Source organism: Callithrix jacchus, chromosome 4 (genome assembly GCF_049354715.1).
Source record: "Callithrix jacchus isolate 240 chromosome 4, calJac240_pri, whole genome shotgun sequence".
Classification (NCBI taxonomy): Eukaryota; Metazoa; Chordata; class Mammalia; order Primates; family Cebidae; genus Callithrix; species Callithrix jacchus.
In genome coordinates, this window is record NC_133505.1 from 128,969,440 (window position 1) to 128,984,827 (window position 15,388).

The 15,388-nt window shown below is 36.1% G+C and overlaps 1 protein-coding gene across 1 annotated transcript in view; it reads right to left on the reverse strand.

Annotated features, from left to right (window-relative positions):
• Positions 1-6,648: 6,648 nt before the first annotated feature.
• SERINC1 (serine incorporator 1) overlaps positions 6,649-15,388 on the reverse strand; it is a 28,127-nt gene continuing 19,387 nt past the window's right edge. Inside the window, exons 6-10 of the mRNA XM_002746920.7 lie at positions 15,024-15,193; positions 14,802-14,892; positions 10,242-10,386; positions 9,903-10,133; positions 6,649-8,537 (exon numbers count right to left, since the gene is read on the reverse strand). Coding sequence (XP_002746966.2) covers positions 8,402-8,537; positions 9,903-10,133; positions 10,242-10,386; positions 14,802-14,892; positions 15,024-15,193 — 773 coding nt within the window. The 3' untranslated portion in view covers positions 6,649-8,401. The remainder of the gene's footprint in view (positions 8,538-9,902; positions 10,134-10,241; positions 10,387-14,801; positions 14,893-15,023; positions 15,194-15,388) is intronic.

Below are 15,388 nucleotides of genomic sequence, written 5' to 3' on the forward strand. Positions count from 1 at the left end.
AGTTTCAGCAGCTGAATTGACCAAGCAGAAGAAAGGATATCAGAGATCGAAGATCAACTCAATGAAATAAAACGAGAAGGCAAGATTAGAGAAATAAAGTGCAAAAAGAATGAACAAAGTCTCCAAGAAATGTGGGACTATGTAAAGAGACCTAATTTACATTTGATAGGTGTACCTGAATGTGACGAGGAGAATGAATCCAAGCTGGAAAATACTCTTCAGGATATTATCCAGGAAAACTTCCCCAACAGAGCTAGGCAGGCCAATATTCAAGTCCAGGAAATACAGAGAACACCACAAAGATATTCCGCAAGAGGAGCAACCCCAAGGCACATAATCGTCAGATTCACCAGGGTTGAAATGAGAAAATGCTAAGGGCAGCCAAAGAGAGAGGTCGGATTACCCACAAAGGGAAGCCCATCAGACTCACAGCAGATCTCTGGGCAGAAACCCTACAAGCCAGAAGAGAGTGGGGGCCAATATTCAACATGCTTAAAGAAAAGAACTTTCAACCCAGAATTTCATATCCAGCCAAACTAAGCTTCATAAGTGAAGGAAAAATAAAATTCTTTGCAAACAAGCAAGTACTCAGAGATTTTGTCACCACCAGGCCTGCCTTTACAAGAGCTCTTGAAAGAGGCACTATACATAGAAAGGAACAACCAGTACCAGCCACTCCAAAAACATACCTAATGGTAAAGAGCCTCAACAAAATGAAGAATCTTCATCAACTAACAGCCAAAACAGCCAATTAGAATCAAAATGGCAGTATCAAATTCAAATAACAATATTAACCCTAAAGGTAAATGGGCTAAATGCACCAATCAAAAGACACAGACTGGCAAACTGGATAAAAAGCTAAAACCCATTGGTGTGCTGTATCCAGGAAACCCACCTCACATGCAAGGATACACAAAGGCTCAAAATAAAGTGATGGTGGAAGATTTACCAAGCAAATGGAGAGCAAAAAAAAGGAGGAGTTGGAATTCTTGGCTCTGATAAAATAGACTTTAAAGCAACAAAGATCAAAAAAGACAAAGAAGGTCATTACATAATGGTAAAAGGATCAATACAACAAGAAGAGCTAACGATCCTAAATATATACGGACCCAATGCAGGAGCACTCAGATACATAAGGCAAGTTCTTAATGACTTACAAAGAGACTTAGATCCCACACAATAATAGTGGGAGACTTTAACACTCCACTGTCAATATTAGACAGATCAACCAGACAGAAAATCAACAAGGATATCCAGGACTTGAACTCAGACATGGAACAAGCAAATCTAATAGACATTTACAGAACTCTCCACCCCCAATCCACAGAATCCACATTCTTCTCAGCACCACATCACACCTACTCTAAAATTGATCACGTAACTGGAAGTAAATCACTCTTCAGCAAATGCAAAAGAACGGAAATCATTAACAAACAGTTTCTCAGACCACAGTGCAATCAAGTTAGAACTCAGAATTCAGAAACTAACTCAGAATCGCACAGCTTCGTGGAAACTGAACAACTGGCTCTTGAATGTTGACTGGATAAACAATGAAATGAAGGCAGAAATAAAGATGTTCTTCGAAACCAACGAGAACGAAGACACAACATACCAGAATCTCTGGGACACATTTAAAGCAGTCTCTAGAGGAAAATATATAGCAATAAGTGCCCACATGAGAAGAGTGGAGACATCCAAAATTGACACCCTATCATCAAAATTGAAACAGCTAGAGAAGCAAGATCAAAAAACTCAAAACCTAGCAGAAGACAAGAAATAACTAAGATCAGAGCAGAACTGAAGGAGATAGAGAACAAAAAACCCTTCAAAAAATCAATAAATCCAGGAGGTGGTTTTTCAAAAAGATCAATAAAATAGACAGACCATGAGCCAGATTAATAAAAAGGAAAAGAGAGAATAACCAAATAGATGCAATAAAAATGATAAAGGGGAAATCACCACAGATTCCACAGAAATTCAAACCATCATCAGAGAATATTACAAACAACTCTATGCACATAAACTAGTAAACCTGGAAGAAATGGATAAATTCCTGGACACTTGCGTCCTCCCAAGCCTAAACCATAAAGAAGTCGAAATCATAAATAGACCACTAACAAGATCTGAAGTTGAGGCAGCAATTAAGAGCCTACCACACAAAAAAAGCCCAGGTCCAGGGTTCACAGCCGAATTCTACCAGACACACAGAGGAGCTAGTACCATTCCTTCTGAAACTATTCCAAATAATCCAAAAAGAGGGAATCCTTCCCAAATCATTTTATGAGACCAACATCAACCTGATACCAAAACCCGGCAGAAACCCAACAAGAAAAGAAAACTTCAGGCCAACATCCATGATGAACATAGACGCAAAAATCTTCAATAAAATACTGGCAAGCTGATGGCAACAGCAGATCAAAAAGCTTATCCACCATGATAAGTAGGATTCATCCTGGGGATGCAAGGCTGGTTCAACATATGCAAGTCTATAAACATAATTCACCACATAAACAGAACCAAAAACAAAATCCACGTGATTATCTCAATTGATGCAGAGAAGGCCTTTGACAAAATTCAACAGCCCTTCATGCTAAAAACCCTCAATAAACTTGGTATCGATGGAATGTATCTCAAAATCATAAAAGCTATTTACGACAAACCAACAGCCAATATCATACTCAATAGGCAAATACTGGAAGCATTCCCTTTGAAATCTGGCACTAGACAAGGTTGCCCTCTCTCACCACTCCTATTCAATATAGTACTGGAAGTTCTAGCCAAAGCAATCAGGCAAGAAAAAGAAATAAAGGGTATTCAAATAGGAAAGGAAGAAGCCAAATTGTCTCTATTTGCAGACAACATGATAGTATATCTAGAAGACCCCATCTTTATTTTGACTTCTCTTTTTTGGAATGGTAATATTTATCCAATACCTGCACCCCCATTGTATCTTGGGAGCAGATAACTTGTTTGAATTTTAAAGGCTTATAGGTAGAAGAGACTTGCTTTGTCTTAGAAGGGCTTTGTAATTTTGAGTAATGCTAATGAGTTGAGATTTTTGGGAGAATATTGGCAGAGGATGATTGTATTTTGCAATGTGAGAACATGAGATATGAGGGGCTGAGGGAGAATGATATAGTTTGCATGTGGTCTCCTCTAAAACTCATGTTGAATTATAATCCCCAATGTGGGAGTTGGGATGTGGTGGGAGATAACTAGCTCATCGGGGCAAATTTTTTCATGAATGTTTTAGTGCCATCCACTTGGTGCTGTCCTTGTGATAGCGAGTTCTCACAATATCTGGATGCTTAAGTGTAGCGTCTTCCCCCTCATTCTCTCTTGCTCTTACTATGTGAGATGCTGGGTCCCCCGTTGCCTTCTGCCATCATTGTAAGTTACTTGAAGCCTCACCAGAAGCTGAGCAGATGCCTTGCACCATGCTTCCTATACAGCTTGTAGAATTGTGAATCAGTTAAGTCTTTTTACTTTATAAACTACCCAGTCTCAGCAAATTAGAGAGTGGATTAACAGAAAAAAATTAAATCCACTATTATATTTGGAGACATCAACAGTCCTGTATCAGAAATAGAGATCCATCATGCAGAAAATCAGGAAGTCAACAGAGAAAACTGATGAAACCAAAAGCTGGTTTTTGAAAGACTGATAAAATCGGTGAACCTGTCAAGCCAGACTAAGAGAGACAAAGATTAATAATATAGAGATCAAAGAGGGGATCTCACTGCAGATCCCATGGACATTACAAGTGTAATAAAGGAATTTGATAACCTACATGACCAAGTCCTTGAAAGACAATTTGCCAAACTCACACAAGAAACTGATATTCCAAATACACCTATATCTATTTTAAAAATTGAATCTATCACCTTCCCAAACAGGAAGTGCTAGACCACTGTTGAATTCTACCAAACTTTTATGGGCAAAAACAGTACCAATTCCAGAGAAACTCTTTCAGAAAGTAGAAGCAGAAGGAATGCTCCCTAACTGATTCTATGAGGCCCAAAACTCAAACCAGAAAAAAATATTATAAGAAAACTACAAACCAGTATCTTTCATTAACATAGATGTAAAAATCCTCAATAAAGTATTAGCAAATCCAATTCAACAATGTACAATATTATATGCTAGGACCAAGGACCAAGAGAGATTCATCCCAGGTATGCAAGTCTGGTTCAAATATTGAAAATGAACTAATTATCTATCGCCCAAAAAAGCTAAAGAAAAATCGTATCACATCAGTAGATCCAGAAAAATATGACAAAATCCAAAACGCATTCATGATAAAAATTCTCTGTAAACTAGGCCAGGCATGGTGGCTCACGCAGGTAATCCCAGCACTTTGGGAGGCTGAGGTGGGTAGATCACTTGAGGTCAGGAGTTCAAGCTAGCCTGGCAAACATGGTGAAACCCGATCTCTAAGAAAAATACAAAAAAATTAGCCAGGCGTAGTGGTAGGCGCCGGTACTTCCCGCTACTGTGGAAGCTGAGGCAGAATTACTAAAACCCAGGAGGCAGAGGTTGCAGTGAGCCAAGATAGTGCCATTGCGCATCAGTCTGGGTGACAGAGACTCAAAAAAAAAAATCTCTGTAAACTAGGAATGGAGGGAAACTTTCTCAACCTCATAAGGAATATTTGCAAAAAAAAAAAAAAAAAACCCACCATTAACATCATATTTAATGGTGAGAAATTTAGCAGCTTTCTTACTAAGATTAGGAAGAAGGCAAAGATGTTTCTTTTCACCATCCTAATGGAAGTCCTAGTTAGTGCAATAAAACAAGAGGAAACAAAAAGTATACTGCTTGGGAAAGGAGATATATTGTCTCTGCTGGCCGATAACATGACCATTTATGTAGAAAATCCAAAAGAATTGATTAAAAATCTCCTGAACCTATATGAGATTATAGCAAGGTTGCAGGATACAAGGTATTATATGAAAGTAAACTGCTTTCTTATATAACAATAAGCAAGTCAAATTTGAAATTAAAACCAATGCCATTTATATTAGCACCCTAAAATATGAAATATTTAGGTAAAAATTAAGAAAATATACATAAGACCTATATGAGGAAAACTACAAACCTGATGAAAGAAATCAAAGATCCAAATAAATGGAGAGATACTTTATATTCATGGATAGAAGACTCAATATTGTCAAGACGTCAGTTCTTCTCAACCTGAGCTATAGATTCAATATAATCCCAACCCAAATGCCAGCAATACGTTGTGGACATTTGATAAACTGATTTTAAAGTTTATATGTAGAGGCAAACTATCTAGAACAGCAAACATAACATTGAAGGAGAAATGATGCTACTCATCCTCTAGATTTAATATAATGCTTTAAGAATCAAGATAGTGTGGTACTGGCAAAAGAATAGACAAATAATGAAACAGAACCGAGTTCAGAAACAGAGTCAGTCAACTGATGTCTAGCAAAAGGACAAGGAAATATGATGGGGTAAAAATAGTCTTTTTCAACAAATGATGCTGGAACAACTAGACATCCACATGTAAAAAAAATGAATCTAGACACAGACTTTACACCCTTCAACAACAATTAACTCAAATGGGTCACAGAACTAAATGTAAAATTAAGCAACTCCTAGAAGAAAACACAGAAGAACATTTAGATGGTCTTGTGTTTTACAGTGGCTTTTCAGATACAACACCAAAGGCACAATCCATGATCCACAAAGATCTCTCGCTCCCCTCCCATCCCTGACCCCACACCACCATTAATCTGTTCCCCATTTCTATAATTGTATCATTACACGAATGCTATAGAAATGGAATTATATCATATGTGATCTTTGGGGATTGGATTTTTTTTTAAACCAGCATTCAAGTTGTTGCATATACTAATATTTCATTCCTTTTTAAAGTATTCTATGATATAGGTTTACCACAATGTGCTTATTCATTCATCCACTGAAGGATATCTGGGTTGTTTCCAGTTTTGTCTGTTACAAATAGAGATGCTATGAACATTTTTATACAGGTTTTTATGTGAACATAAGATTTTATCTGGGATAAATTCTCAAGACTTTTATGGGCATTGTGCTGCTTATAATGTTGGAGAAAGACCATTTCACAAGAATTATGGAATAAAATATTCTAAAGCTTAGTAACTAACATGAGTTGGGAGTATTCTAAAGCTTAGTAACTAACATGAGTTGGGAGTATTTTATTAGTAAACGTAGGTATGAACCTTGGAGAATTTTATCAGTAAAAGTAGGTATGAACCTAAAAAACATTCTTTTTTTTAGTAAGGGAAGTTTTTATACTAAAGTATCAGCAAAAGAAGACAGCATCAAAATTGGCAACTAGAAAAAAACAGCTGGAAGACAGTAGATGTAGAATAGCCACGCAATGTATTAATATTCTTCAAAGTAAACTGGTCCATGTACTGAAGACTCTCGGAAAGAATGCCACTTTACCTTTGAGATCCTACTTCTGGGGTCACTTATAGACAACCAAAGTGTAATAACTCCCTTCTAAACAATTATCAGGACAGAAAACAGGCGGTTACTTTCTAGTGCCAGGTTCTTCTTTATATAGGAAGAAAGGAGCTCTAAATGTTATTATGGCCATCTAAAGTTAAGTTGCTCAATAATCCGTACACTACACACTTTCTCTGAATTCATTTATTTAGAGGTAAAACACGGCCATTCAAAATTGTGGAATACAGTACACACAGAATAAGGTTGGGGAATTAAGCTAAATTGCTATATTCCATTCACATTAATAAATAACTTTTAAAGAAGGAAATGTATATTTTAAAAGCTTCATTAGATCATAGTGACACATACAAATAACTAAACTGTCATACTGCTTGATTTTCAGGTTGAAAGGTTACAACAATCTATATATTTCAATTATTGAAAGATTACAATAATCTATGTATTTCAATTACATGGCAGTAAATACAAAAGCATTTTAAATATCTTTTAAACTGTGTTGTATACTATAAGCAGAAGTTTATTCTAAAACATTCCATCATTCTTCTGACCTGTCTATGGGTTATGCTGGACACCAGCAATGCACATCACATAAATTACTCACCAGTAATGAGGTGTAAACTCAATTAAGCATGTATTTTGGATAGAAATTATTTTTAAATGTCAGAGAGAATACTATTATTGGCAGACTTGAAATCTCCCAGCTTTGCCACTAATTAGCTATTTGAGCTATTTAAGCCTGGACTTCACTGTCTTCAGTTTTTAAAATGAGAGAACTGGACTAAATTTTATGAAAGTGCCTACTAAAGCCTGGTATTTGCAGTGACTTCCTACTCTGTCAAAAATTTTACCACCTTTGATTTTCAATACTTTTTTTTTTTTTGAGACAGGGTCTCACTCTGTTGCCCAGGCTGAAGTGCAGTGGCATGACTTTGGCTCACTGCAACCTCTGGCTTCCTGAGCTCAAACAATACCCCACCTCAGCCTCCTCAGTAGCTGGGACCATAGGCACATGCTAGCAACCCCAGCTTGTTTTTTGGTATTTTTTTTTGTAGGAACGGGGTTTCGCCATGTTGGCCAGGCTGGTGTCGAATTCCTAGGCTCAAGTAATGCACCTAGCGCTCAGCCTCCCAAAGTGCTGGGATTACAGGGTTGAGCTACCATGCTGCCTAGAACTGACTTTCAAACACTTCCTTATAACCCATGATTATCCTTCTCAAAACCTTGTCTAAATCCTTCAGAGTCCCAAACATCTCCACTTAACCCATACTTTTGCATGAGTTTAAAACACCCAAAACAGTTCACTTTGTTGGCAAAGGCCATCTCTACCCAACAAAGATTATTTACTCGTTATTCAATTTAGTACCCACACCTCCATCCATAACCTACAGTATTGTCTACTGAACACTCCCTACTTCTATGTGTTCCACAGCAAGGGGAAAACCTGACAAGATTTTTTAGACAACTGGCATTTCAGTGACTTGTTTATACAATTTTAAAATAAGTCATATTTTTTGCAGTCTCCTGCCAGGCAACACATCAAATATTTCAAAAGGCAGCCAAACATTTGCTTTAATGCTTCCTAAAACAGCTTAAGATCTAACATAATTTTAAAATAGTCAAGCAATTTTGTTTTTACTCTTCATTTCACTGGTACAGAGCAGAGAATAAGCTCAATAATGTCCGCTTTTACTAACTCATCACCATATCCGTAACACTTTCCCTTTGCAATTCATTCTACTTCACATATCAATGTACTTGGCAAGAAAATAACAAATAAAATGACAAGCAGTAAAATCTAATTCATGCCAGAACACTGGAGAAGTTACATGGGAAGCACAAACATAAACAACTTTACAAAAGTTGGGAATACTGTTTCAAATAACCAATAATCAAAGTGAGACTTTCATGCTAAAAGTCCCACTCAGTCAAAATCACGATTTGTAAGAACAAGTGGTGCCACGAGTGTCCAAACATACAGCACGATGCCAATCCAACTGGAAGAGATTTTCACCCATACAGCTGTCCACTGACTTTTCATCTCACGAGAGGGCTCATACCTAAAATTTCAGGGAAATCATTAAAAAGTGGTAAGGGGGTTGAATTATCAGCCATCAAGTGAAGAAACTTCATTAATTCAGAAGTGTTCTTTGTATACAGATATTTGAGATATCCTGTTGCTGCACCTAATCTGTTCCCTTTCTTTCCATACTACTGATGTGGCGGTAAAAACCTGTAATTTCCTTTAATGGAGTAAAGTACATAGTCTCTGAAATAGTTATTTTGCATCATCTCAGAGGCACTTTATACATCTCTGCCATGTTATTAGAGAAACTGAATGTGACCTCTGGATAAATGAGATGTCACTATTACCTAAGACTGTTCAAGGTGTATATGGAACTCCTCACCTGATTTATTCCCCAACCCTGCCTTCTCAGAATTAAGAGATTGGCATGACTCTGAGACATTACCTTAGAAAAAGAAAGAAGAGACTGGGAAGGAACTGTATCCCAAGGTCAGCTGACTTTTCAGTTAATAAAATACACCAAAATCCTTCTGGTATAAAGCTTTAACATCTACTACTATCTGACAGCCAAGGAGCTGAATTAAGAACCAGCTGGATTCTTATAGCTTAATACATTACAGTATAGGAATTAAATGTATATATTTGATTTTCAATAATAAAAATCAGTAAAGCCTGCCCTCAAAGAAATACAACAAAGAATAAACGTTTTCCTCCATGTTTTGCTGATACTGAAAGCCTGCTTACAAATTCTTTATGAGTATTATGCATTAAAATGTTATTAAAAACAGAACTTCCAAAACCACATAGTTCAATTTGAATCTTTGACCAAGTCTTTCAGTAATCATTTGGACAAAACCAAACTTTCAAAAATGAAATACTATAAATTGCTATCTTCCTCTTAGCAGAAAAAGATTTATGGATTAAGTTTGAAGTGACAAAAAAAATCATAAATTGCAGCTTGTAAGAATTCTAAGAATCTATCTGCATTAATGAATTCACACCTAAATTAAAAAATTTTCAGAGCTTTTAATGATAGTTCAAACAAAACAGAAAAAAGGATGTATCCTTTACTTCACTATGTTGGGAACAAGTTTACAGGATTAAAAAAATAAATATGTTGGATTCACTATCAACACACATTTTTATAAAAAAATGTATTAGTTTCATGCAAATTTTTATTTTAATCTCTCCAAGATTTGGAACTATTTCAATGACTGTGTTATTGTTAATGCAAGGAAGTAAAGATTGCATTTCTCATGCTGATCTCACTATTCATTAGCTGAACATTTTGAAACATCAGAGGATAAAAAGTACTTCATATCACATCATGGTTTCACAGGAATATCATAAAAACACCATCAGAATTCACACATCCAGAGTTTTCATTAAATATAAATACCTGTACCAGTTGGTAAGGGTCATCATGATATAAAGTGAAGCCAGGAAAAGCATGAAGTGAAAGAAGGAGTAACTGTAAGTGACACCATCCCTTTCATTATCTATAGCTCGATGAACATCATCACCATCCTCCAGTGATCCATCACTTCTAGCTCCACCATCTTCTATTAATGTAGATTCATCACTTGTTAGAGTCAGTTTATTAACCTGACTATTGTTTGATGTACGGATGCTGCAAGAAAGAGAGTTTAGGAGGAGAAAAGAAAAAGAACGTTTTTAAAAGAAATGATTCATAAATAAACAGACTTCTCGTTTAAAAAAAAATCCATCGTTTTCCTACCTGGAATAAAATACACACAACAAAAAGAGGATGAGTCCTATAATTCCTTGGGCATGCCACCACTGCACTGATTGCCCTTCCTTTGGAACAGTGCTTGTTGTATTGTAGCCAATTATGCTTAGTAGACTTGGGTTGCAATTTGTTTCTGCAACATAAAGCCAAATTAAAATGTTAGAATATATTAAAAAATGTTTCTGAGAGCAAAAAAAAGGTTATTTTTAACTCTCTATACTCTTGCAAATTCAAAATAATTTGCTGGAAAAGGCATCAGTATAACAAAAATAATTAAAGGTAACTTGTATTATTAATAATAATAGTGCTGCAGTTGTTCTGATTTTATAGATGCACCTGGAAAAGTTAAATCATTTAATTTTCAACTACATGTGATAGCTGAGCAATAAACTACCTCTACATTAATCACAGGAAAGAGGTGAAATATAGATGACCTTTCTAAGGTTAGCATAATTCTAGCAGATTTAGAAAGAAAATTCAGAGATTCTAAACCATAATGCACTGGCTTTTCTCTCGTATGGTGAGATTATGATACTGATTCATGAAGCTTATCAATTTGATAAAGCACATTGTTAAAAAAGCAAGATAGCTTACACAAAAACAAGTTATAAAGACTCCAGCAAATGCCCTGTGGGAATTACCAAATAAGATATAACGACCTACTGCTTATTCAGTTTTATTCTTTTATAATAAAGAAAGCAGGGTTGGTAAAATATTCATTAAAGTATCCAAAATACATCTTTTTCTCCCACAAAGCCAGATCTGTCAAACTTATTTAAAGCCTAACTGGATGAAATAAATCAAGGAAAAGAATTCTTTTATTTATTTATTTTGAGACAGAGTCTCACTCCGTCACCAGGCACCAGGCTGGAGTGCAATGGTGTGACCTCAGCTCACTGCAACCTCTGCCTCCCGGGTTCGAGCAATTCTCCTGCCTCAGCCTCCCGAGTAGCTGGGACTACAGGCGCACGCCACCATGCCCGGCTAATTTTTTTGTATTTTTACTAGAGACGGGGTTTCACCATGTTGGCCAGGATGGTCTCGATCTCTTGACCTCGTGATCCGCCTGCCTCGGCCTCCCAAAGTGTTGAAAATAATTCTTATCTTAAAGCCAATTAGGTAAGCTATTTCCTTCTCTGAAGCAAATTACTAATAATTTTTTTTTAACTACTTACCTGGACAAAAATAAGAAATCTTTCTGTAATACATCAAAACAAAAACAAAAAACAAACCATCTTTCACCAAGTTATAAAGTACCTATGATAAAATATCTACAGTTTGTAAACTCAATGAGATTCATATAACATCTGATAATTTTTTTTAGGAAAAGAGATCATTTTCTTCCTTTAAATAAGAATTTTTGTATGTCTATTCTAATTTGTCCCCTTTCAATGTATGCTGGTTTCTATTCCCATGGTATGCAATATAACTAGCCTATAATGAGATGCATTACAAAGTTCAATTATCAAATTCAACTGTAAGGTAGTCACAGACTAAAAGAGTAACTTAATAATGTGAAAAAATTACACTGTTCACAATTGAAGCAACAGGAATTTAAAGACCTTTTATTTCTACATATAACTATCTTATGCTCTACGCAAATTAGATACCTTTCTTGTAATTTCACCCAATTTCTTACACAGACATACCTTGTTTTATTGTGCTTTTAAGTACTTCACAGATATTGTTCTTTTTACAAATTGAAGGCTTGTGGCAACAATGCATAAAACAAGTCCATTAGTTCCGTTTTTTCTAACACGTGCTCACTTTGTATCTGTTTCACATTTTGGTAATTCTCATGGTGTTTCACAATTTTTCATTATTAATTACATCTGTTGTGGTGATCTCTCATCAGTGACCCACTATGTTACTATTGTAATTCTTTGGGGCACCACAAATCGCATCCATGTAAGATGGTGAAATAATCGACAAACATTATGTGTGTTCTGGCTGCTCTTCACCACCCATTTCCTTGTCTCTATCCCTTGGGCCCATTTCATGATAGAACCATACTGAAATTAGGCCAGTTAATAACCCTGCATTGGGCTCTAACTGTTCAAGTCAAAGAGTCTCCCCTCTCTCACTTTAAATCAAAAACTAGAAATGATTAAGCTAAGTAAGGAAACTATGTCAAAAACTAAAACAGGTCAAAAGCTAGTCCTTCTGTGCCAGTAGATCGGTTGTGAATGCAAAGAAAAGAAAAAGTTCTTAAAGGATATTAAAAGTGCTACTTCAGTGAACATAAACACACAAATGGTAGGTAAGCAAGCAAAGCAGTTTTATTGCTGATATGGAGGAGAAAAGTTTTAGTGACCTGTATAGAAGATTGAAACCAGCCACAGCATTCCCTTAAGCCAAAGCCTAATCCAGACCAAGGCCATATCTCTTGCTTCAAGTCTACTGAGGCTGAGAGAGATAAGGAAGCTACAGAAAAAAGTCTGAAACTAGATGGGGTTGATTCTTGAGGTTTAAGGAAATAAACTGTTTCCATAACATAAAAGTATAAGGTGAATTAGTAAGTGCCGATGTAAAAGCTGCAGGACATTATCCTGAAGATCTAGCCAATAAAAATAATGAAAGTAGTTACACCGGCTGGGCATTTTGGTTCACGCCTGTAATCTCAGCATTTTGGGAGGCCAAGGCAGGTGGATCACCTGAAGTCAGAAGTTAGAGACCAGCCTGACTAACATGGTGAAACCCCATCTCTACCAAAAATACAAAATCAACTAGGCATGGTGGCACAGACCTGTAATCCCAGCTACTGAGGAGGCCGAGGCAGGAGAATCGCTTGAACCCAGGAAGCTTAAGTTGCAGTGAGTGGGGTTTGTGCCAATGTACTCCAGCCTAGGCAACAAGAGTGACACTCTATCTCAAAAAAAAAAAAAAAAAAAAAGAGTAGCTATACCAAACAACAGATTTTCAATAAAGACAAAATAGACTTCTATTGGAAGAAGATATCCTCTAGGACTTTCACAGCTATAAAGAAGTCAGTCAATGCGTAGCTTCAAAGCTTAAAAGGACAGGCTGACTCTCTTGTTAGGGGTTAATGCAGTCAGTGACTTTAAGAGAAAGCCAACGTTCATTTACCATCCAAAAATCCTAGGGCCCTTAAAGAATTAGGCTAAGTCTGTTCAGCCTCTCTGTGAATAGAAAAAAGCTTAGATGACAGCACATCTGTTCAAAGTATGGGTTATGGAATATTTTAAGCACAGTGCTGGTACTTACTGCCAAAAGAAAGTTCCTTTCAAAATATTACTACTCACTGACAATGCACCTGGGTCACCCAAAAGCTCTGATAGAGATGTATAGGGAGATTAATATTTTCATGTCTGCTAATGTGTTTATTTTGCAGTCCATGGAAAAAGAAATAATTTCAACATTTAAATCTTATTTAAGAAATATATTTTGTAAGGCTATAGGCTATAGCTGCCATAGAGAGTAATTCCTCTGATGGATCTGGGTGGGCAAAGTAAACTGAAAACCTTCTGGAAAGGATTCACCATTCTAGATGCTATTAAGCACATTCATCATTCATAGGAAATGTCAAAATATCAACATCAGCAGGAGTTTGAAAGAAGTTGATTCTAACCCTCATGGATGACTTTGAGGAGTTCAAGACTTTAGTGGAGGAAGTAGCTACAGACATGGTGGAAAGAGCAAGAGAACTAGAATTAGGAGTGGAACCTGAAGATGTGACTGAATTGCTACAATTTCATTATCAAACCTGAATGATGGATGAGGAGCTGCTTCTTATAGATGTGCAAAGTAGTTTCTTGAGATGGAATCTACTCCTGATGAAGATGCTATGAATATTGTTGAAATGACAATAAAGGAGTTAGAATATTACACAAACTTATTAAAGCTGCAGCAGGGTTGAAGAGGATTGACTTCAATTTGGAAGAAAATTCTACTCTAGGTAAAATGCTATCGAATAGCATCATTTGCTACAAAGAAATATTTTGTGAAAGGAAGAGTCAATCAATGTGGCAGACCTTCACTGTTGTCTTAGTTTAAGGATATTAAAACAGCCACCCCAACCTGCAGCAACAAATACCCTGTTCGGTCAGCAGCCATCAACATGGAGTCAAGACCCCCCTACCAGACAACAGATTACAACTTGCTAAAGGCTCAGATTATTGTTAGCATTTGTTAGAAATAAAGTACTTTCAAATTAAGGGATGTACATTGTTTTTCCAGACATAATGCTGTGGCACACTTAACAAACTACAGTATGAGATAAGCAAAAGTTTTATATGCATTGGAAAACCAAAAAATTCCTATGACTTGCTTTTACTGTGATGCTTGTTTTATTGTGGTGCTCTACAACTGAACTCACAATTTCTCTTAGCTATATGTGTAAACTTATAATTTTGTTATTGATGAAAGAAACTAAGTGAAAAAATAGCAATACATTAAAGATGAACTTTTCATACTTTATTCCTCTAGGAGCCTAATTTTTATGCAGCTTAATCTCACAAAAAGGTAATTTCTGGAAAAACAATACCTGCAGAACCTTTAGAAACATATAATACAAACAACAAAACACACCTGGTTCATTGGTCATGGCCGACCATGTCAAATACATTGTGTAGACTGTAATTACTGAAGACTGTAACAAACCAGATCTTGGTTGTGATTCCTAAAAAAATAAAATAAAATAAAATAAATCCACATTAAAGCAACACAGGTAAATATTCTGATATCATTCTAGATTTTTTAAAACTTAAAAAGGTATAAGCTTCATAAAACCTAACGCTAAGAAGGGCATACTTGGATTTTTGGCAGTATAGACATCACAGAAGCACCAACGCAGAGGAGCATGTTGACACTGATGAATGCCTTGTTTTCTGAACAACTGGCTGGATGAGTGTAGTAGACAAAGAACAGGACAATAGCAACTAAAGACAGCAGATAATTCAGAGCTGTAGCTGATAACAAGGCTGTGAAAGAGATATAATTGGATAATTAGCTTTTTATCAGAAATATTAGGAATTAAAAGTGGGGCCTGTTTTATAAACAATCTCATTTTGTCAAAAAATATATTTTAAGCAACTAACATTGTCAGCATTATTCTGGCTATAAAAGCAAGAAAGAAAATTAATTCTGACCTTTATTGCTGAAGAATTCTAGTTTTT